The sequence below is a fragment of the Protomyctophum parallelum genome (genome assembly GCF_964188405.1).
Source record: "Protomyctophum parallelum genome assembly, chromosome: 5".
In the NCBI taxonomy this organism is placed as follows: domain Eukaryota; kingdom Metazoa; phylum Chordata; class Actinopteri; order Myctophiformes; family Myctophidae; genus Protomyctophum; species Protomyctophum parallelum.
The window spans coordinates 30,154,486-30,179,309 of record NC_139702.1 but is presented as its reverse complement, the minus strand read 5'-3'; the positions used below and the strand labels follow the sequence as shown (position 1 = coordinate 30,179,309).

General features: G+C 45.6%; 2 protein-coding genes across 3 annotated transcripts; both read right to left on the bottom strand.

Moving 5' to 3' along the window:
- Positions 1-397: 397 nt before the first annotated feature.
- On the bottom strand, positions 398-15,997 carry LOC310859413 (uncharacterized protein). Of its 2 annotated transcripts, XM_083765947.1 has the most exons (13): positions 15,644-15,997; positions 14,361-14,801; positions 11,441-13,560; positions 11,116-11,158; positions 10,888-11,070; positions 10,388-10,476; positions 9,789-9,847; positions 8,309-8,475; positions 6,181-6,349; positions 5,018-5,209; positions 2,257-2,481; positions 1,706-1,889; positions 398-574 (listed from the first exon to the last, which is right to left on the bottom strand). In XM_083765947.1, exons 1-13 carry the CDS (start codon positions 15,693-15,695, stop codon positions 497-499), a joined length of 4,002 nt encoding a protein of 1,333 aa, XP_083622073.1. In that variant the 5' UTR covers positions 15,696-15,997; the 3' UTR covers positions 398-496. The 2 variants fall into 2 exon arrangements, with proteins under 2 accessions (XP_083622073.1, XP_083622072.1); XM_083765946.1 differs by having other exon boundaries at positions 10,888-11,158.
- Positions 15,998-16,719: 722 nt separating this feature from the next.
- Positions 16,720-23,090, bottom strand: LOC310858314 (perforin-1-like; the record flags this gene model as incomplete). The annotated part of the gene is made up of 8 exons (XM_083764421.1): positions 16,720-16,747; positions 18,291-18,478; positions 18,901-18,994; positions 19,435-19,934; positions 20,039-20,119; positions 20,740-20,878; positions 21,504-21,640; positions 22,809-23,090. The coding sequence occupies 8 exons, from the start codon at positions 23,088-23,090 to the stop codon at positions 16,720-16,722; spliced, it is 1,449 nt and encodes a 482-aa protein (XP_083620547.1).
- Positions 23,091-24,824: the final 1,734 nt, after the last annotated feature.

Genomic DNA, 24,824 nt, shown 5'->3' with positions numbered 1-24,824 from the left:
TCAGACTCCATCTTAGCCCGTAGAGGTGTACAGGTGTATGCAAGGGCTCAACTTATGTAACTTAGATAGCATTTTATGTAGACAGCAAAAAACATGTTTTTGTTCTTGCTTACTGTAAATTGCTCTGGATTAAGAGCGTCTGATAAATGCTACCAATGTTACCTTAGCGGCTAGCCCATGATCCTTCAATCTCAAACAAAAACAATTTAATCAAAAGTAAACCCTACATTACATTCAGCCCTAATGTTTTCCTCAGCCTTACTGTAAGTTTCCTTGGCACGAAAACTATACTCTTAATGGGTCAAGTATACATAATAGTGTTCTAAATACTAATTAATCTAAATACAAAACAGATAGGCAGCAGAAACGCTATTTCGTATATTTCTTTCCAGTTTTAATCAACAAAACAAAACATGAGGACATTTGAGCTCCAGAATGCTAAAGAAGCAACATCAAAGATTTTAAGAGTCTGTGTGTGTGTGTGTGTGTGTGTGTGTTAAGCTGTCCAGCTCTTTCCCAGGTCTACCAGCTCCATGCCTTCACAGTATGACCGTGGTCTTGGAGGTGCCCTCACCTGGATGGATGGAGAACAACACATAGTCACACGTTTTCTCTCTCAAGCACACACAGCTGTATGTCTGTCTGTCTGTCTCTGTGGTTGTCAAAGTGTGGTCCAAGGACCCCCAGTGCTCCTTCAGGGGGTTACAGGGGTCCCCAGCGAAATTAGTCAATATAGCATCAAATTCTGTATTTTGTATCACACCTGTGCAAACTGAGCGGTGGAACTATACTATTATTGTTATAGTTACTATGTGTAGTAACATAGTGACTGTGTGTTACTTATTAATACTGCGTTATTATAGTGTGTGTGGTGCCTTGGAGCGCCTTGGAGCCAAGCACAGTTGTTGACTTAAGCAGCTCAAGGTCAATAGGTCCTACGCAGACAGACATTCCGTACTCAAACGGATATACTGTACGGACGGACAGACAGACAGACAGACACACACAGCTGTTCATTGGAGACTGTGTGCCACTGCTCTAAACCAAAATGTGTAGCAGATCCACAAGCTCATTGTAGATCTGCTATTTTGGATACTATAGCGTGCCGCTGTAGTATGATCAACTAGGCCGTTAATTCACGAAGAACAACATAACTATTGCCTCACAAATTTTCAAATAGTTCGGTCATACAGTCTGGAGCACTGAAGCTCTGATCACGAGAAAAATATAAAGCGGATGTGAAGCCTCCTCCCCATTTATTTATCCTAATAGAAATGAAAATCAATAAAGCATATAGCTTTCTGCTTAGTAGAAATGAAAAAGAAAAAAACGATATTAAAATATATTTGCGTGAACGGAAATTAAGTCTTCCGTTCGGGAGGTGTAGTTCCACACACGCATAGCATTCAGAGATGGTGGAATAGTTGTTTGGCAACACAAGACTATCATTTGGGGGTCCTTGACATTTTAGAAACAACTGGTCTAACCTGGGGCAGCGGTGGCCGAACGGTTTGCGGAGCGGTCTTGATATCGGAAGGTCGCTAGTTCGTATCCCCGGACCGGCACGTTAAAATTACCACCGTTGAAGTGCCCTTGGACAAGGCATTGAACCCCTACTATGAAATTTTCTATGAGCAGGGCCTGGCTGTAAACAAGTTCTTGAGCTTAGTCCAGTTACCCTGGGTAAACATAGTAACTTTCTTACCTGTCTATTTAGTGTGGGTGTCCTCACTGTCCTGCTTTGTGAGGCCAGCTGTTGCAGCAGTGGGAACGGAGTCCAGTGGATGGGCTCGACTGCCAGGCTACACACCGACAGGTCACTGGCCTTCCCAGAGTCCAGAACACATTCCCCCATGCTCATCTCACTGCCTCTCCACACGTACTGGGAGCTGGTGGACAGGACACCACAACGTCAGGGTGTGTGTGTGTGTAGAAATTGTGAGGAAAATCTTCCTGGTTCTCACAAGATAAATGGTTGATTCATGAATTGAAAAATAAGATTTTTAGAGATAGGTTTACAATCAGGAAAAGATTGAGGTTGGGTTTAGTGTTAGGATCAGACATTTACAGGGTAAGTTCAGTGGCTATGGGTTAATGCCGATTTGTAACAAGTTGCATGCTGGTGTCGTACCGATCTACTAGGTCGTGAGCTGCTATTTTTGGGGTTAAAACGATGAGGTCCTCACAAATACAGCAAAATGTCATGGCAATCATCCAACCATGCGTGTGTGTGTGTGTGTGTGTGTGCATGCGTACCTGTGCGGGTACACTGTGTTGAGGTGTGTTCCGTTGCTCGGGCAGGTGGAAGCCAGCGACAGCGTGTCGTCGTGGTAACAGCAGGTGCGGTCGAGCGCCCGCAGGTGTAGTAACTCGTCGGAGCGCGTGAAGCCGTGGTTATCCAGAGAGTCCGCTGCGGACCCCGCCCACGAGCGCAGCCAGAACCTTCCTGACAGCTCGTCAAAATGATTGAACCTGCGGTAGCTTCACGCACACAAAGCACGCGTGCACACACACACACACACACACACACATACACACAGCAGAACAGCATAAGAGGGCGTTGATTTACAAAACACAACGTTTTGTCATAAAGACACTGACAAAGACAGCGACATTGCATAGTATATTTTTTGAAGAAAAAAAACCCAATTGTATTTATTTAGTACAATCCCTGTGTAAGAGTAGATATTGGATAAGTCGGATTTATCAGATAAATTGGATTTATCAGATAAATCAATTTCTCAGATAAATCGGATAAAATATTTTTACAGCAGTGTCTCCAGATGACAGTAAAGTGACAATTGAAGGACTTTTAAGACCTTTTTAATACCTAAAAAAAGCAAAGAAAATTAAAACCATTACTGCATCAAAAGTAATCAACAAACACTACACCATAAAAACAAACCATTAGCCAAATTGTCCAATACCAATTTACAATTTACAATTTAGGCATTTAGCAGACGCTCTTAATCCAGAGCGACTTACAATAATCAAGAACAAAAGCATGGGAATACATCACAAAAGCATTTATCATAAAACATGCGTAAGCTAAGAAAGTAACAGTGGAATATCTATATTATGAGACTATACATATAAACTATATATATATACTACTATGCTATACATATGTACTATGGCGTGCTATGACTATATACAATGCAATTATAGTGCCGTCTACATAACATGCTATAAGTCTGTATCAGATGCTATCTAAGTCTACAGAAATGCTATCTAAGGGGGTAGGGTAAGTGCTATGGGCCATGATGGAGTCTAAAAAGGTGGGTTTTCAGACTACGGCGGAAGATTGGGAGTGATGCTGCAGTTCTGACTGCAATGGGAAGTGCATTCCACAGTTTTGGAGCCAGAAGGGAGAAGAGTTTGGGACGTGTGGAGCGCTGTCCCGGCGTTTTTAGTGAGGGTACTTCCAGCTTCCCTGCTGATCTGAGTGCGCGGGAGGGTTTGTAGGGTTCAATCATACTTGCAAGATATGGGGGAGCCATACCTTTGGTTGCCTTGAATGCCAGCATCAGAGTTTTGTATTCTGTGCGGGCAGCGACCGGGAGCCAGTGGAGGGAGCGGAGCAGGGGGGAGACATGTGAGAATTTTGGCTGGTTGAAGACCAAGCGAGCTGCGGCATTTTGGATCAGCTGGAGAGGCTTAAGTGCACACCGTTTGTAAATACATCAAAGATGCGATTATAATCCATTCCAATGGATGAAGCCTTGGCCTGGAAGAGAGGTCATAAGGTGGGCTCCAACCTTCTTAAGAGTGTTTCAACCCTCAACCACTGCACTGGCAACGTAACAACGTAACGTAAATATACCGGTGACATTTTGAAGACACTAAGACAGACGATTTACAAGCTCACAACGCACTTGTGAGTCTCTTGCGAAGTTGCAAGGCATTGCGAGCTGTAGATCAGCTATTTCCTACATTTTCAAACTAAATGTAATGCCTCAACTCCTAAAATCAGGGTCAGGGTCCCAAGTTCAAATAATATTATTTTGGGCGATTCCCAGAAAGTAACCAGTATGATTCAGTAGTCAGACAGTGACACCTAGTGGAGAATGCAATTCTCCTCAACATTCTAGCCTGGGTTCCAGCCTGGATCGCTGCAGTTCCGTGAATCTGTTTTGCAGTATTAGCAGTGACAATTCAGATTCACGGAACAGCAGCAATTCAGGCCGGAACCCAGGCTATCAACTTTCAGCGGTCTGGCTGTCAGTCACTATTGTAAAGGAGGCTGTATCATATCATACCATGTGATCGTAAAACCACAACAAAAAGGCATTGGAAACTAATTTATTAGATCTATAACTCAGTGTCTGACACACGGTGCAATTTGGTGGTCAAAAGAAGGTCAATTAATGATCAACACATTGTGGTCAGTAGGAAGATGAGACTGGTTGCATTATCAGTCATTCCGAGCAGTGCTTCTCACATCATTTAATTTCAAGGATCCTCCATAATTCTGAGAGCGTATAGAGTTACAGACCTGTAAGGGTCCATTTGGACCCCCCCCAAAATAACCCATACGGTCCCTGGACCTCACTTTGAGAATGAGTGATATAGAGCATTATATTTCATAGATTTAAGATAATGAATACAAAAACATTCTCGCCACAAGGTATTCCGAAAAGCAAACTCAGCAAAACTATGCCTAAACCTGCGCCCGCTGGCCTAGTGGTCCAGGCGCATGCCACATATATAGGCTCTGGCCTGGCGGTGCGTCGTGTGTTCGAGTCCCGCTCATGACGACCTTTGCTGCATGTCTCTCCCGTTCTCTCTCTCCCTCTTTCCTGTCCGTCTTCACTGTGACTATCAATAAATGCACAAAAGCAACAAAAATAAATCTAAAAAAAGAAAAGAAAAACTATGCCTAAACCTAACCTAAACGTGAATCTCATTCACTCACCCCAATCCACACAACAACAGCGTGTACATGTTCTTCGCGCATGTGTGTGTGTGTGTGTGTGTGTGTGTGCGTGTGTGTGTGCGTGCGTGTGTGTATGTTTACCTGCTCCGAGTCTGGTCCACTTTGGCCTGGATCAGGATGGCCCGGTAGCGCCGCACGGCCACCAGTGCCAGGAGGCCAATCAGCGTCACCATGGTGATCAGGATGGCAAAGCATGTCCCTGCCAGGCGTGCCCGGGTCATCCTCATGTCACACCTCTGACCCACAAACCAGAAGTCATCTCCTACAAGACAGCTGACACACACACACACACACACACACACACACGAGTGAAAATGTTGTATGAACAGGTCCTAATGGTGTGATTTTTTGTTTCCTAAACAATTAACACAATATGTAAAATTACGAGACTTTGTTAGTAATCATTTGTTCCTGCTGTTCTACATACTGCCATCCAGGTGAAGATATCACAGACTGAGGCTTTAACCGTTGGCTTTTTTATGAAATGACCGAGACTATTTGGATTGTGTGGAAGATGCTTCTGAACATAATTATTGCTATTGCTTAGACCACTTAAAACTTTACAGCCGGACCGCTATTTCCGATGCGCAACAAGCTTCCATAAGCGGGCTTCTATGGAATGCAAATTCAGTCGTGGCGAATGAAAACTTGAATGCATGCCTGTATTACAATACTGGAGGACACAAAACATTTTTAGGTCGCTGATTTTATGAATGCCATTTGTAAAAAATCACACCTGTGTGAACTGAGTGGTGCAACTCCCCCCCCCCCCCTCTCTCTCTCCCATTAGCAGGCAACAGTGCAGCACTCTCTCTCTCTCTCTGTTTCTGGCACAACAGCGCCCCTACTAGTACTCATAGTCATACTGGTGCTCATTAACGTCACACGGACACATAGGTGAACACACGGACATTGCTGTTCCTTGGAATGGTTGCAGCACACAAAAAAACAAAAAACAAAACATTTTGAGCCATAATCCTAAAGCCTAAAATAGCTGATCTACAAGCTCACGTGTCACGCATTATGAGCTTGTACATCTGGTAAAGCTCTACAAGCCTATGCAATTATCGCACACACACACACACACACACACACACACACACACACACACACACACACACACACACACACACACACACACACACACACAGACGAGTAAGAGGAGTAAAGAACGCCAGACTTCTGAACCGTTTTCATCAAGCAACAATGAGTGCGTACGTGCGTACGTGCGTGCGTGCGCTCACCGGCAGACTGGCAGCTGCTGTGGGTGGTGGGTACAGATGCCATGGTGGTGACAGTAGTCCGTAGAGTGGCAGACAGACGAGCAGCCGTGGTTGGCAGTGCCAGGCTGAGACAAACACTGGTAGCCCGCTGGGCACTGCAGCAGCCAGTCACACACACCGCCCTGCAGACCTGGAGGGGACACAAAGACGTGTGTGTGTGTGTGTGTGTGTGTGTGTGTGTGTGTGTGTGTGTGTGTGTGTGTGAGAGATACAGGCACAAATTGTTTCTAAAACTATATTTACAGATGTGTGTCATCATGGTTCATCATGGTACAGGGCTACACAATTAATCAAATTTTAATTGTCATCACGATTTTGGCTTCCCACAATTAAATGAAATGTTAATTTCATTTAAGTTAATTATCAGGTGTGCAAGGACAATGTACAGTACAAGTGAAAGCAGTGCTCTGTTGATTTAACTCAATGTTAAAGTATGATATTCATTCTAAGATGCACAGAATTTACAGTAGGTGAATAAGGAGGACCAATTTGATTCACAAATGTGCACATTAGCAAGTAGCACAGCGTGAATGTGAAAGCAGTGTTACGCGATGTCGTCACACGACAAAGTATGAATGAATCTGGCTCAACCACAAAGTGCATGCCCCATAGACACAATGTTATGAGTGGCTCAACCACAAAGTGCATGCCCCATAGACACAATGTTATGAGTGGCTCAACCACAAACTGCACGCCCCATAGACACAATGTTATGAGTGGCTCAACCACAAAGTGCATGCCCCATAGACACAATGTTATGAGTGGCTCAACCACAAAGTGCATGCCCCATAGACACAATGTTATGAGTGGCTCAACCACAAACTGCACGCCCCATAGACACAATGTTATGAGTGGCTCAACCACAAAGTGCATGCCCCATAGACACAATGTTATGAGTGGGTTTCAACCACAAAGTGCATGCCCCATGGACACAATGTTATGAGTGGCTCAACCACAAACTACATGCCCCATAGACACAATTTCATGAGGCTCAACCACAAAGTGCATGCCCCATAGACACAATGTTATGAGTGGCTCAACCACAAGTAAGTAGCACAGCGTGAATGTGAAAGCAGTGTTACGCGATGTCGTCACACGACAAAGTATGAATGAATCTGGCTCAACCACAAAGTGCATGCCCCATAGACACAATGTCATGAGGCTCAACCACAAAGTGCATGCCCCATAGACACAATGTTATGAGTGGCTCAACCACAAAGTGCATGCCCCATAGACACAATGTTATGAGTGGCTCAACCACAAACTGCACGCCCCATAGACACAATGTTATGAGTGGCTCAACCACAAAGTGCATGCCCCATAGACACAATGTTATGAGTGGGTTTCAACCACAAAGTGCATGCCCCATGGACACAATGTCATGAGGCTCAACCACAAAGTGCATGCCCCATAGACACAATGTCATGAGGCTCAACCACAAAGTGCATGCCCCATAGACACAATGTTATGAGTGGCTCAACCACAAAGTGCATGCCCCATAGACACAATGTTATGAGTGGCTCAACCACAAACTGCACGCCCCATAGACACAATGTTATGAGTGGCTCAACCACAAAGTGCATGCCCCATAGACACAATGTTATGAGTGGGTTTCAACCACAAAGTGCATGCCCCATAGACACAATGTCATGAGGCTCAACCACAAAGTGCATGCCCCATAGACACAATGTCATGAGGCTCAACCACAAAGTGCATGCCCCATAGACACAATGTTATGAGTGGCTCAACCACAAACTGCATGCCCCATAGACACAATGTTATGAGTGGGCGAGCTACCTGTAGCAAGATGGCCGCCACGTCGCTCTCCATTGGCCAGCAGCCATCTAGCCTTTAGAGGGTACGCGCATGCATAAAATGATTTGCAAATCAGGTGGCAAAGTGAGTAGCAAAGTGAGTGTAACGTCGTTTAACGTTGTTTAATGCAATCAGATCGGACTTTTGTGTTTGGATGAATGGGCTGTCAAGTCCATGAAGTAGTTTTTTGCCACTCGGTGTAGGTGTTCCTGCATAACTTCGGGTATGATGATGATGTCACGCGCATACCTATGCCAACCCCCCTTAGACTCACCTCCCACTGTAATGTTGGTGACCCTTGACCCTCTGAAGCCCCGCCCCTGGCGTACGGCCTGGGTCAGCCCGGTGCGCTCCAGCAGGGAGGCGGGGCCTTCCTCCATGCCCAGCCAGTCCAGAGCCCCCCTGGTCCTAAACTCCACCAGGCTCTGCACCGCCAGCCCACTGACAACATCACAGCAGCACAGCAGTAAAGGGTTAATTTAACCTATCAGTTTAATTGATAACAGATCATTCAAAATGAAAAAAAGAAGAAGAAGACTGTTGGGCAGAAACCTCTTATATATTATAACCTATATATATATTTTAACCTTTTTTATTATTTAAATGAACACCCTACTTGATCATACTACACTAACTACAGTGTTTCACAAGAGCATCAAAAGTAGCAGATCTGCAAGCTCGAGACGCAGCGTGTGAGCTTTTAGATCTGATACTTTTTATGCTTCTGAATTTGAATCCTGAAAAGTAACAGTTTTGGATTAGGTTTCCACCCGACAGAGATGAAATCGTGAAATAGCAGATCTATAAGCTTACAACACGATGCATCACGGCGCGCTGTCCGTAATAGTGTGGTTGGTAAAATCATGAAAAATCTAACAAATCAAAATCAAAGGAAATAATCGACATTTGCAAATTGCAACAATAGGTCAGTACTTTCCGTACCGGGTTGCGCACGCTTATCCGACACATCATAGGACCGACATGCGGAAACAACGATCGGATTAAGGTTGGCGAACATGCACTGTGCTCCGTGCTTGCAGTTATGGTTAGGTTAAGGTTTGAGGTAGGTTATCGTTCTAATGAGTCGAAATGTACCACAGTGTTAATTTGAGCAGGTCACAATTAATGTACCACTATCTTCTATAGATCAAAACATCATCATGACATCACCACAACCAAAAGGTTATTTCCGGGTAGACAGTATCTTTTTATTTTTTATCCCACAATTTTGTAACCCATTTTTTCACCCAGTGTCAATTATCTAATGTAATCCTGGGCGCTATACTTCCTCTGTCAACATGGGGGGGCAGCGGACTGACCTCATGCCTCCATCTATGCATGAGGAGTCCAAGCTGCTTCTTTTCACCTGACAGGGGAGAGTTTTCCCGGCCGGACGTAGCACGTGGAAGGAACACGTTATTCCAACCAGTTCCTTTCCCCTCCATCAGCACCCGCTTCGACTGTTCGAAGCGGGTGAGAACATGCAAACTCCACACAGAAAGGCCCTCATTGGAGCAGTATTAATCATTATAACATTATTTCTGGAAGAACAGGACAAGTACATATGACACTCTTGAGTATTCCTCAGGTTGACAAACTAGAACATTATAGCTCAAGATCTGGACACTTTGTTAACAGTCTACTTGGAAATAGCAGTTTGTTTGCAGACATTCAAACATCTCCTCACAGAAACTATGCCTGTAAAAACTTAACTTCAAACCCACGCCCACCTGGGCCAAACACCAGCACCTCACCTGTTCCACACCCCCAGCATCCTGCTGTAACCAGAGGCACTCTGTAGATAGGACTCCACCTAGTGGACAAGAGGCGCAACAACATCACTGGTTGTTTGAGGGTTTCAACAACTTGGGATGCTCAAAAAAGCATTGATTGTGTTGTGTTCATTAATATGCGCTGTCCCTCGCAAATAAACGTATAAATAAATAAAATACTTCAACCCATAGAGTACTGAGTGTATCATGAAGACATACACCATGATTCTGTGAATGTAACTAACTTTACTGCACCTTTAAATGTGTCCTTGCATGCTCTGGTCTCCTTTATGTGGACATGAATACATTGTTCAGAAACTATAGTAAAATACGCACATCACTTAGTGGAGGTGCTGGGTTCAAAAAGTGACGTAGAAAAAGAGAAGGGAACCCGCACACTCATATGCTCCAAAATAATCGTTAAATGTATTGACGACCAGTCGAGTCGAGACGAGTTTTGACCAGATGAAGAGCCTTGGCTCGAAACGTCGTCAATACATTTATCTTTTGGAGCATATGAGTGTGCGGGTTCCCTTCTCTTTTTCCATGAATACATTGTTAAAATGTGTGTGTTTTCCTACCCAGACAGTAGTGTACTCCTCCAGTCCATCAGAGAACGCAGAGTTGGAGTCTTCTACAAGGATCTGCAGGAGCAGCTCAATGGTCTCCACTGTGGAAGAAGAACCAGCATGAGATCACATAACTGCTCCAAAAGAACATGAACACCCTCTTTGGAAATCTTTACATCCAGACGTAAGAAACCTCTTATCAACTTTTTTTTTCTTTTTCGAAACGGCCTACTTCATCATACAACAAGCGTCGCATCAAAAAGTACCTCCAAAAGTACCACCAGATCTACAAGATCGAAACTGAGCTTGTAGATCTGCTACTTTTGCCATTTTTTAAATTTGAATCCTGAAAACGAACAGTTTTTTTTTTTGGACATGAGGTTTCACTTTCCACCCGACAGATGAGACAATCAATGGTCTATCTATCCTACACACACATGCGCGCGCGCACACACACACACACACACACACACACACACACACACACACACACACACACACACACACAATACCTTTGAGGGCTGCGGGCTGGTCTGGTACGATGTAGAACTTTGGCATGATGTGGGTCACTGAGGAGCTCCAGTCCCGTGACAAGGGAGGAGATTTGGACGTTGTGCCTGCTGGAAGACTCCTCTGGCTGGGGTACATGGGTGGGGGTGGCCCTGGAGGACTGCTGCTGGTGGTGGTGGTGGTGGTGGGGTACATGGGTGGTGGCCCTGGAGGACTGCTGGTGGTGGTGGCAGCGGCCGTGAGCGGGGTGGTGTTTGGGGCACTTCCAGGGCGCTGTCAAGGGCAAGTGATGGAAAGTACATTTACTGCAAGTGCTGTACTTTTGAGATTATTTTATTTTGTATTTTTTTGTTTTTGCGACCGTAGGTCACAGTTTGCTATGAAAAAAAAGAAAAGCATCTGTGTCATTTTAGATTTTAGCGTTGGCAATCAATTTGTTTTTGCAGATCTACAAGCTCACAGCGTGTCATTTCGTGCCGCACTGCGAGCTTGTACATCTCCTTCTGGCAAGAAGGTCTTAATAGGTTAAGTAAAAAAAAACTAAAATGTGAGTACTTCTTCCGTCGCTGGTGAAGAGGCTATTGTCTCTCCTCCTCCTCCTCGTCCTCCAGTGTGTTGCTCAGGCTCCGTGGTTGCAGGGGGAGCACGCGAGGACAGAGCAGTGTGGGTGGTGGTAACATAGTCGGGCGATTGTTTGCCTATCGGATGCGCGGTTGTCATCGGGTGGATAGTAGAGGTCTGTGTTGGAAGCGTGCTGCGTTCAGATGTGATGTGTTTTCGTGTCGGCACAGGAGAGGGCAGGCGTGTTGTTGCCGCGTTGTTAGGTTTGTGGGTATCGTAGCTTTGGCGCATGGGTGACGTTGAAAAGGTGGAAGGGTGCAGAAAGGGCGTTCCGGTGGTCAGAGAGCCATCGGCCCGGGTCGGGGTTGTGGTGCGGAGCCTCTCTGCGGAGGTCGGCGATGCGGATGATTGTGTGGACGCATCACCACCGCTCGTAGCGGAGGGCAGAGAAGACATGATGGGTGCGTCACGAGTGGGTGAATAGTTCGGCACTGTCGTGTGTGTATGGGAGACCTCCGGTAAGAGTGCCCCACGTGTTGAGTCGAACGTGGGTGCTTCGGCATTTGACGCCGGCCCTCGGGTAGACGCTTCGTGTTCTGGAGACACTGTGGCGACAACAACATCCCCCTGAGTGGTCAGAGGAGGGGGAGGAGGAGTATCTCTGGAACTTGCAGTCCAGGCGTAGTCTTTGTTGTTATCATGGCTGCTTGTGGAGGAAGGCGAGGTGATGAGGGACTTGTTATGGTCCAAGATGTTTGAAGTTGTGTGTAACTGATCACTTAGGTCTCTCGTGTTGTCGTGCGCATGTTGCGGCCTTTCCGCTGCTTGCGTCACTGAGCTGCTAGTCTGTGTATGCGGGGTGAGCGTGTGAGAGGACAGGGATGGGGTGTGTGGAGAGTCTGTTTGGCTCTGTGCAGTGACTGGGTGTACGTTGGAAACATGGGGTGTGTCGTTTGTGTTTTCAGATTCGCCAGAAGGCACAGATCCATCGGTTTGACTCAGCGTGACGTCCGGCCCCACGGGCATAGTTGACGAGTCAACCGGACTAATATTTTGATGAGAGGACACCGCCACATCGGGCTCAGATACAGTGCCCGTCTCTGTGGGAGCAGCCGATTGGTCAATCCGGTGTGGCGCCTGAGAAAAGGACACGGCCGTAACGCCGATGTCAGTGTCTGTGCCGCTTGAGTCGCTTCTCCGCGGTTCACTCGGCGACACGTCGGCGACGTCAGGTGTGACTGCCAGAGTCATCGCAGGCTGAAGCCCGTCTGTGCTCCTCCGACTCCTCCAGGCAGGGGACTGGCTCTGCGCGGGATGCCCGTCGGCGAGACCCTCGGGTGGGATCCGGGGGGTGCCGTCGGTCTCCCCGGGCCCAGCTGGAGGACCGGAGCTCAGGAGGAGAGACGGATCATGAGAGTGAGACGAAGGAACAGGCAAAGTGGTTAAACTGTCCACAGCGGGGTCAGGTCGAGGGGAGTGTGTTGTGGTCACACGTTTGTCTCTGTGTTCACCTGTACGAATGACAGCGTTCGGGCGTGCGTTTGCGGCGGTATCGACCGCTGCATCGGTCACCGTGTGATGTGAGCTCCGTGTGTGAGAGAGTGTGTCTGTGTCTGATGTGTGCGGCATGTAAGAGGGCGTTGCTGTGCTCGGTATGCGAGAGGCCGCGGCTGCAGTTATTGTGCGTTGTGTGTGAAAGTATACATGTGTGCGGCTGTCGTGGCCCTCAGTGACGTGAGCGACCCCAGACATATCCGCTCCATTGTCTGGTTCTTCCTGAGGAAGAGGGGGAGTTTCCCTATCAGTCGGCCCAGCCACGGCGAGCCCTGGCCAGGGAGAGGAGGGGGGTCGCTGCGGCCCGAGGCCGCGGTCCTGGAGGGAGGGAGCAGAGACGAACTCCGGTGGTACAGAGCTCCACCGCAGCCCTAGAGAGAGGTGACCCGTGGCCCTCTCGGCTGCGCCACTTCCAGATTCCTGCCCCTGCTGGGTAGCAGCGGGCGTCACGCTTGTAAACACGGTTCCTGTCTGAGACGACGGCACTGCGGCGGTGGTGGAGAGATGCTCCTCTCGTCCAGAGGACTGGAGTGACGAGGAATTCCTCACAACTTCCTGGACTGGACAAACGACACAGATAGAGGGAGGGTGAAAGTGGAAAAAACAACATGAGATTCACACACACACGCACCAAAACAATGTGATAATAGTTTTCCTAGGCCTACTGACAGATTTACAGCTCTCAACAACAACGTGGCTGGAACAATAGTTTTACCATCATTCAGACCCAGCCCCGCCCAATGTAATCAAAGTCCTCCACACACCACTACAGTGGAGCATTGCTGTCATTCATTTTGCCCTCTACTGTAAACAACAAAAACCATTGGCCACGACTTTTCGTGTTGCATCCAAGATCGCATAACATAGGCCATAAGTAATTACAAGAACCCCTCTTGAGGGATCCAGCGCTACACTTCCTCTGCCAACCTGGGGGGTGGGGGGCAGCGGACTGACCTCATGCCTCATTCTATGCATGAGGAGTCCAAGCTGCTTCTTTTCACCTGACAGGGGGGAATTTCCCTGGCCGGACGTAGCGCGTGGCAGGAACATGTTATTCCGACCAGTTCCTTTCCCCTCAATCAGGTGCCCTGGCTGGCCAGGGGGAGGTAGTTTAGAGACCAGGATTACTGCATGTAATCACCTCGGGTATGGGCACTGATGACGTGGAGGAGGGAACACGCCCCCAGCGCCCATGGCGGGAATTGAACCCAGGACCTTCTAGCTGTGAGGCGACAGCACTACCGACTGTGCCACCGTGCCCCCTGCTGTGTTATCCTTTTAACTGTAATGTCTCACTGGCACTGCACCATGCGCCGTTTACATTTCCGATTCATAAAGTATTCAATCAATGGATTCTCACCATAATAGGACAACTGAACAGTGTGTGGTGTCGAAGGGTGTCCTCCTTCTCTCCTGCCGGTAAGGGTGGCAGTGTTTGCGTCACAGCCAGACAGCACAGCGGTCTGACCGGTCTCCTCCAGAACCACCACTTCTTCACCCTGGTCCCCCTGAACACAGCGCACCCAGATGCGTGGCGTAGCACCGCCGCCGCCGTCCACGCCGTCCTCCCATGACGACGCTGTCCACTTTAAGTGTACCGTTTGAGTCGGCGGAACGTGGACCACCCAGGTGCACAGCGGGTCCTCCGTTAGGCTGCGTGTGGAGGACGATGTGAAAGTGTAGTCGTCTTTTGACGTCACTACCAGCCTTGGTAGAGTGAGACTGATGTGCCCACTAGGCCGAGGGTCCAAGAGGACCATGCCACCGCACTGTGGGTCGGATGATGAGGCCAATGTTTTACCTGAGATGGGGAGAGGGAGGGGGGTAGTTTCATCATTGCTGTCGGGCAGAAACATAATGTTGGGTTATCCTTTTAGCATACTTGTGTATACATCTGTGCCACTGTGCCTTGTTTTTGCAAACTGTTAAGAAAGTATTCAATCAATCCATTTTATTTACATATTCTTCCATATTCCATAAACCTTTCTGTTTTGTTTTGTAAACTTGTAGGTGCACGGATGAGGCCAATGTTTTACCTAAGGGGGCGGGGATCAGAGGTAATGGGTAATAATGGTTTGTTTGCCACCATACACCCCCGTCCCCAGGCCAGGGCTGTGGCAATTTGAACTTGAGGCAAGAGGCAAACCTTCAAAACCGCTCTTAAAACCCACCTCTTCATATGGCTTACCCCACTGTCTTACCAGCATTCCACAGTTTTTAGTGATTTTTTTTCCATAGTCTTTTTCTTAGTGTTTTTTTTTTTCCTACTTGAATGGTTTAGTTTAGTTTTGCATGAGTGCGTTTACTGCGTTAATGGAAATAGAAATAATAACATATAGGCCTATGATGAGATGAGATGATCTCTAGGACCAGTGGTTAAAGTGGGGTCCAGAGACCACAAGCCCTGTTTCCTCGAGGGCGTTCCTTCCTACACCCTTAAAGTAACCCTGAGAATGTATAATGTAATCAAATGACCATAAGGTTTAATTTATGGGGCTGCTTGAAAATTATTAAAAAAAAGTTTGAGAAACACTGAAACACTAGCCTAAAACTACTGTAAGGAAACGCCCACCTTCAACAAACAGCCTGTTTACTTTTACATTTTTCAGAACGTGTCTAGAACTAACAACACTTCCTTCTTACCTTTTGCGACGATGAGGATAATAAAGCGTAACAGATATACGTGGAGCTGCATTTCCAATCCTCAGACATTTCAGTAACGATTAATCCTAAATCCATGCAAAATGTTCGAGTTCCGCGCGTTGATCAGTTCGAGAATAGAATAACGGACGGTTTAAACTTAGTAAACCAAAAAGTAAACCAAAAGAAACACACGCAGGCAGAATGAAAGCGCCGGCTTGTCCCGCAGCAAGAGTGGAGACAGACAGACAGACGTGGTTCGGTTCGGTCTGACCCTGTCCCCTGACAGACCAGACGCGTCAGAAAGTTTCCTTCATCATTTCCTTCTAACGGAAATCACAATGTTGTCACTCGGACAACACAGCGGCCAGCATGTAGGCTAACCCAAATGACATGCACGTGTCTATGTTAGTGTGCGTGTGTGTGTGTGTGTGTGTGTGTGTGTGTGTGTGTGGGGGGGGGGGGGCGGAGTTGGAGGGGGCAGAGAGATGGGGAGAGAGACCGAGAGATCGAGAGAGAGAGACTCAAGATCAGGACAACAAAATCCTACCCATTCAAGAAGATTCCACTAAAATACATGCTTTTGGCACCCAATACAACACATTCATGTTTTGTAAAACATCCTTTTCTTTATTCTGCCTTTTTCCTTAGAGAGAGGGAGAGAGAGAGAGAGAGAGAGAGCGCGCATGCACATTCTTATAGTTTTGAAAACTAGTTATAAAGTTGAAATGTAACAGTTCTACACATTTCTTTATTCCATTTTAATGATTAAAAGGCTACATAAATAATGTTGTGTTATTGTGTCCCCCTTTATTGCAGGCTTTGGCAATGTAAATGCCAAATCTCACCGTGCCAAAAAAGCCCTTATTAGAATTGAGTGAGTGTGAGAGACAGAGAGAGAGAATGCTGACAGCAATGCTGCGTGTGTGTGTGTGTGTGTGTGAGTGAGAGAGAGAGAGAGAGACTGATTGAACCATGAGGTGAGGTTATAGTATTTACTCACAGTGTGCTTGTAAAACAACGAGATGAACGGATCCAGTTGTCACGACGGGGTTCAGTTTTGGGGGGCTATTTACTCACTACATAAACGGCAGGACATCATTACCTCTGGATGGAAACAGGACGACATCAAAGCGGGCCGCAGTTCATTAGTGCCTTCTTCATATTTACACCCCTCACTGTCTGACTGTGTGCAGGAAGCATGCTAGAGCCTGGCGCCTACAAGACCCTAACCAGCTGTAGCGGCAGCCATCAGTGGTTCTCAAAAATGTTTAAATTCTTTTTTTTTAATGGCTGGTTAAAGTGGAAAAACTAATTTTGATATAGCCTAATACTGTAGCTAATTTGGCTGGGAACCGGGGAACCCCCTGGAACCTGAGGAATACAAAACTGCTCGCCCCAATTCCAATTCACCCCCCAATCCTCGAAGAACAGTCACCCCAACCACGAAGAACGGTTGCCCCAAATAAGAAATAAGGTAAAATAAACATGGAGTGCAGATTCTAAATGTTCTAATATAAAGAAATAAACATGGAGTGCATGTTCTAAATGTTCTAATATAAATAAATAAACATGGGGCGAGATATCCACATTTCTGGGTGAGATATCCACGCTTTGGGGCGAGATATCCACACTTTGGGGGCTTTGGGGCGACCATCCTTCACTTTTCGCGGGGGCGAGTTGGAAAAGGGGCGACCGTACCTGTTATCAACCTGAGTTGGTAACAGGTGGCTTGTGGCCATGTGGCCATGGGGGGTACTGCGCCCGGTGCGTTTTTAATTCACTAATAAATTCATTAATAATCATTAATGTGTCAAATCAAAAAAAGGTCTTCGTTACGCCCTCCATATTCATATGGTCAATGCCTGTGGGAGCGATTGGTGCAGGCAATGAGGAGCTACGGCTCTGACACTACGGCTCTGACACACAGACAGACAGACAGACAGACAGACAGACAGACAGACATTGTTAGAATTATAGTATGATAACTTGTGCAAATCTCTGGTGGTGGATAAGTAGGCTCAACTCAACCCCAGTAGCCCTATTTGAGTCAAAGTGTAGATAGAGAGCCTATAGTCAAACATTGCTCAATACAGTTTGCAAGTGAAAGGTGAATTGATGAATGAATGAATTGAGTACATAAGGACCCCAATGGAAACAAGCCATAGGCATAGTGCTTTCTTAAGTGTTTGATCCTATTAACAGACCTTGTGCTTGTCTTGCAAACTGTCAATAAAGTATTCAATCAATCAATCAATCAATCAATCAATCAAGGTTTTTTGGTCAGAAGCCTTTATTTCCATGACATGTAAACATGTTAAGCATTTAGTGCAGTTACAACATTAGGACAAGTGTAAAACACTAAAAGGCAACAAAAAAGAATCCACCTCCAGGAAGTCAAGATGGATTTTATTGGTAAAAGGCATTTATAGAATTTTGGCTACAGAAAAATACCCCAATGCGTGTCGGCTTGCACCTCCTACAGGGTGGAATGGAACAAAGACACATACCGTAGGCCTATAATTATATGTGTAGTTCTACACAGTCCTAATGTTTTGTTTTCTTCTCAAGAGTTGAAGCTGCTCTTCCTCTCAAAATAAATGTTTCAACTGGGTTTCTACATGTTGGCGACGGTTTGTACTGATCACACCTGTTCCCCGTCAGATGATTGTCACAGGTGAGCCTGATGATGAACTCAAGCCCTCCTGACGTTGTGGCACACGTGTGTATGTGGGTCCCCTGTCTCACGTTCTTCACACACGATCCGAGGAGGTCGTCCGAAGCATAGTCAGCGTCCCACACCTCCACCTTCATGTTCAGTCCGATGTATGTGTCCACCTTGAAAACAATCAGTTGAAAGTTGAAAAAAAACTCGGAACGGTCGCCACCATTCCTAAACGTAACCTCAGTCAAACTAGGTCTAAACCTAACTCTATTCCTAAACGTAACCTCAGTCAAACTAGGTCTAAACCTAACTCTATTCCTAAACGTAACCTTAGTAAAACTATGCCTAAACCTAACCTTATTCCTAAACGTAACATCAGTAAAACTATGCCTAAACCTAACCTTATTCCTAAACCTAACCTCAGTAAAACTATGCCTAAACCGAACCTTATTCCAAAACGTAACCTCAGTAAAACGTATGCCTAAGACTAACCTTAAACTGATTCCTAACCTTAGTAAAACAAATACAATACCTATATTTATTATCACACAAACAGCTCTGATTTAACATGTCATATTAGCAATCATCTGTTTACCTTTCCCAGGTTATAGCAAGCGTCCCAGCGGGGATTGTCTGACACAACCATCGGAGTCTGGCGGTGGATATTGCCATACCATAGCTTAACGTACCTGAAACAAAAACAGAAAAGTTAATGCATGAACATAGTTGCCATGCCCAAAACTAGTGAAAATAGCAGATACACAAGCTCACATGAAGGCATAGCTTCGTGCCGCATTGTGAGCTTCTAGATCTGATATTTATGTTTTTAATTGAGGAAAACATTGATGACCCACTATTTGTTTGGGAAACAGGGTGCCCACATGAGTTTTTGTCCCCTGGCAGATGACAGTGAACTTTTAAGACTTGTTTAATACTGCATCAAATGTAATCAACCAAGTATGCTTTAAAAACTGGTCAAATTATATAAGGGGGGAGGGGAGTCCACTTATAACATATAATTATTTTGGGAGTGTGTGTGTGTGTGTGTGTGTGTGTGTGTGTGTGTGTGTGTGTGTGTGTGTGTGTGTGTGTGTGTTCTCTTCTCATTCATGCTCTTGGCTGTACTCACGCATCAGTCTCAGACCAAACATCTCCGTTCAGCCTATAGGCTCTGACGATGGTCACAACCAGTGTCCCATGCCAGGCATTCAGAGGACAGCAGTCAGAGGTCAGGTTAGGGTCTCTGTTGTCATAGGAGGACGGAGAGCTGGACTGAGGCCTGATGCCCTTCTCGTTCAAGTACTGCTGGATGGCGGACTTCAGCCCCACGCGCTGATGCGTGTCCCTCGCCAGCATGTAAATCGGCTTCAGGGAGTACTTGATGGCGTCGGGGTGGTCCGGGAGGGTGGTCAGCCACTTGTTGTAGCCGACCGAGTCGTTTTGCGTGAGGCACATCTGACCCGTCCAGCCTCGGCCCCCCGTCACCTCCGTGAAGTTCTGGTACAGGCCGCCGCTGTAGTACATGGCGAGATGCCGGTTGGTGAGGACCTTGGAACAGGTGCTCTTGCTCCTGGGATACGTGTACATACCAAAGCCATCGGTGAGACCCAGCCTCAAGCAGGACTCCACCTGGAGATTTAGAAACAATGGTATATATCTTTTGTTTGTTTTGCACGTGTGTTTTTTTTGTGTGTGTAGGAAGATCTTAGGTACTATAGTATAGGTAGGTATACCTCAGGACTGGACAATCCATTGAGGGTAGACAAGCAGGTACGTATGGCACTAACTCTCCTGTACCGTCCCCCAAGGTAAACCTGAAAAGTATCAAGCATATATCGACACTATATCATTCCAAAAGCATTCAAATCTGTGATGTGTGTTGTGTGTAAGAGTATCTATTGATTACACATTTATTTTTAAAAAGAGCTCAAGGCCCGGGCCGGGCTAGCGGTCCAGGCACCTAGGCTGGTAATCCAGCCTGACAGTGTGTCGCAGGTTTGAGTCCCGATCCCGACAACCTTTGATGCATCTCTCCCCGTTTCCTGTCAACCTACTGTATCAATGAAGGCAAAAAGCCCCCAAAAATATCAAAACAAAAAGAGAAAGAGCTCAGGATGTTATGTAGTGTACTGTATTGACATCTGTCTGTATAGTTATGCATCGTTGTTGTGATGTCTTGTCATGTTGTTTAGTGTTTAGTGTTTCTTCTCCTTCTTTTGTTGAGAACCACAATGGAAATAAGCCGAAAGGCTTTCTTGTGTCTTCAATCCTTGGTGACACTTTTTGACTTATGCATGTTGGAAAGTGCTCTGTGCTCTTTTTATCATCATCACCAAATAAAATCAATCAAACAAACAATCAATTAATCAATCAAGTATGTGTGAGAGAGAGAGAGGGAGAGAGAGAGAGAGAGAGAGAGGGGGCATGTGTTAACCTGGCGGATGTAGTGTGTCCCATATGTTTCTACGATGCGTCTGAATAGGGCCTTGGTTGAAGAGTTGCACACCTTGGGAAGACTGTTCACATTGTCTCGAAAATCTGAGTCGAGTATTGGTTTGTCCGACAAACGGTAACTAAACGGAACAAAACAAAACAAAACAACAAGGACATATCAGGACTCATGACTTGACTTAAATCTTAAATGACTTGAAACTAGATAATTAAAGTAATGACTATAGGGTTGGGATCCTTTAGGATTTGCTTTAACGATTCCTATAGGGGGTTCCAAATGGACCCTTACAGGTATATGTAACTAAAACAGGTCTGTTATGGTGGTCCTTGAAATTAAAAAAGTTTCACCAGTATTGTAATTATATCGCAGACGTGAAGTCCACATAACCAGCGTGTGTGACAGTGTGACAAAACTATGTCCCGGAAACGATTCCAAATGTGATGGAACCGATACCGGTTCCTCAATATTGGATCCGGTTCCTTTCGGTTACGGATCCCAACACTATAGCAAATAACTGGCTGCATGTATCCTTGGTGGACTCTCTCTAGAGAGCAACCATGATGTAGTAGGTGAAATAGGTGCAGGAAAAGTGCCCATTTCATATAGTATTGTCCCGAATCTCTGTTGCCATTCAATTATGTGCAAACTGTTTTCACCATACTACATGACGACACGTCACGGACGTGTATAAAAGATTCTACCAAAGTTCAACATTGATTTATAAAAACAGCTCTATAGCCTCTGACCTGTATTGGCTACAGCTGAGCTTGTGGATGGTGTAGGTGAATCGATCCTCGTTGGCCTTGGTTATGGCGAACTGAGCCACTTTGGAACGTGATCCACCCACCTCCAGTTCTGAATACCTCTCAATGTCTAAGCCCATCTGACAAAATAAGTATATACCATAAACAAATAATGCAATACAATAATAATATCATGGGATAATATTAAGGATATAATAGGTAAGGTCAGGACATGTGGAGGAGGCCCACTAGGACATGTACGTACATGCCAGTCATCACTCTCATGATTGGTGTAAGCTTGAACCAGTGAGCTGAGACAATTGCAGGAAAGAAGGGGGAAAAACGACTCAAATTGTTTCTTCTATTGCATGATAAGTTCAGACGGGATGATACAACAGAATGCAGTACATTACACTATAGGAACAGTCAGTACTGTACAATAATAGATAATCAGAGGTAAGGAGGTACTTTAAATGGTTGGATGACAATTGTAAACGTGTGATACATCTTACCTGACTGAGTTGTGGCTACTGCCATGGAGATTAAAAGGACAGCGCTTAAAGGAATACCACTCTGCTATAGACAATGGAACCTAAGAGAAGAGAAATATTTATGTTGTATATCGTCTCTGTAGGATGGAAACCTCATATGTCCAAAACTGTTACTTTGCAGGATTCAAATTAAAATGTAGCAAAAGAGAGGAAGATCTGGGGGGGGGGGGATCTGGAGCTCTCTGGTGGAGCTGTTGCCCCCGCGACCCGACTTCGGATAAGCGGTTAAAGATGGATAGATGGATGGACGTAGCAAAAGTATAGCAGCTCAAAACGAGCCGATTTGCGACGGGTTTCAAGCTTGTAGATCTGCTACTTATGTACAATACAGAATAATGAGAGCTGTGTAGTTTACCTTTCTGGGGTTGGGGTGGGGGGTGGGGTCTGTTTTAGCTGTTTTTTTTTTGTTTTCTTTTTTGAGTTTGTCTTGTCTTGTTTAAAAAAAAATCATTGTTTTAAATGATGACTGTCTGCATTATCATTAAATAAATCTTTAAAAAAAAAGTAGGGCGTAAAGATATAAGCAATAAGATATGATCACAGCCCAGGCCGTAGCGTAACGGTCTGGGCACCGGACTGGTGATCCAGTCGCGGTGTGCCGCGGGTTCGACTCCCGAAACCGACACGGCCTTTACCGCATGTCATCCCCCCATCTCTCTCCCGTTTCCTGTCAGCCTACTATCTGTCCCTTAAAAAAAAAATCAATAAAAGGCGTAAGCCGCAAAAAAATATCTTAAAAAAAATAAGATATGATCACCTTCTGTAGTTTGCCACCTTGCAGGGGATTGCAGTAGAGAGTACAGGCGCCATCTGAGTTACGGAAGATCCTCATGTTGATCACAGAGGCCTTACGTTGCAGGGTGGTCACATCGAAGCCCTCCCCGGCCAGACTGAAGCCCGGCACAAAGGGAGCAGCCACGCACTCATGTCCTCTCCCCTGCATGCGACAAGGCTTGGTCCAGCAGCAGACGTGAGACAGGAGGGCGAAGAGGAGACTCAGGCGAAGGAGGAGGGTGGTGGTGGTGGTGGTGGAGGACATGACTGGAGCTGCAAAAGGAAGATAAGAGATTTTTAGCAGACAACCAGAGACTAATAGTTTTGGAATAGTGATACTTATATTTTCAGTAGCCAGAGCAAATGTATAAATAATAGGCTATTCAATTCAATTCAAACATTGTCAATTAGCCTATTCCTTTTCAGTGTGGGATGTAAGAGATGTTTTCCTAGCTATTCCAACTGATTACAACTTTAATCTCAACATTACTAGACAGACTACAATATGTTACATGCAATACTGAGGGAAAAAAGCAATATAGACAGCAGAACAGAAATAAAGTGCACAAGCACTGCAGAGTTCAAACTAGCCTAATGCATGTACATTAATGTACATTGTTTAACGTCAGACATACCAGGTCTTTGTAGATACTGTAACTGTTTTTTTGCTCACCTGCTTATGAGACGTGCCAACGTTGAGAGAAAGAACAATTGCTACTAAATACTTTTTAGTAGATTAATTTGATAGTACAGATGATAATGAAAACAAAACATATGAAAATGAAAACAATAAAATTAAGAAAGGAAATGGACAGCATCCGGCTGCCTCTGGACAGGAGGCAACACTAGTCTGACACCGATCTGAAAGGTTGGCAGAGCTTAAATACAGAATCCTACAAGGATGCATTACAAATTATTATGATATTTCTGCGGACTGGCATTCCTCAGTCATGTCTGACTGTGAAAATGCATTGTTCCAATACTCGGCAGCTGAGAATGGAAGGCCTAGTGCTATACACCCGAGGACATATAGCCACTGCCTTGGCCAGAAGAATACCGACACCTGATAGTGATATGAGACAAACACATTCACCATGAATGATGTGTGTTTCATAAACCTTGGAACTTGTCGTCTTGCTGTCTGAGGCCTGCCGTTTGTATAAAGAGGTACTTAACCTTCGTTGTTGGACAGAAACCTCTGATCACCAAATTGTAACTTTTCATAAATTAATGCCCTACTCGATTATACTACACCGGTGGTTCCCAAAGTGGGGTCTGGGGACCCCCAGGGGTCCTTGAGGGAGTTGGGGTCCATGGAGGTCCCCAGCTAAATGATAGTTTGGAACCAAATTGACCCTTATGGGTCTGTAACTCTGAGTGTACAAATGGAACCAATTGTACACTCTCAGAGTTAAATTAACATTGATTTTACAATGCAAGATAAATTACGGTAAATGGGAGTCTGTAGACTTATATGCATGTCAAACTGGGGGTCCTTGAAAATTAAACGGGTTTAGAATCACTGTTAGAGCCGTAAAAACCTTCTCTTATGGGGGTCCCTGGCATATCTTCTCAAATGGATGGTCCGCGGGGCTAATTAGTGTCAATTTGGGGGTCCTTGACATGAAAAAGTTGGAACGTGTGTGTTGAATTTGAAGTTGGTGGGGCGAAGTTTTGGCAAACGGTTCTCGAGTTACGTGGATTTCAGACGTTTTTCTCGATCAGAATTCTTAGTTATCTTGTCACTACTCTCACTGTAGCTGTATCTATGTTTTCGTCTGTATAATTTATCTGCCATCTTAAATGGGTCTTAATAGGGGTTCTAATTAACTTAGCCTGCTAAACCATCCCGATCGCGTGTTCTGCAGACCAGTCAGGCCCCAAACGATGTCTGTGTGGCGTTTGGAAGGAACCAAAAAGTGGAAGAGCCAATCAGTGTCTGTGCCCTGTGATTGACCAACACCAATTGGCTCTTCCACTTTTTGGTTTCTGCAAATGC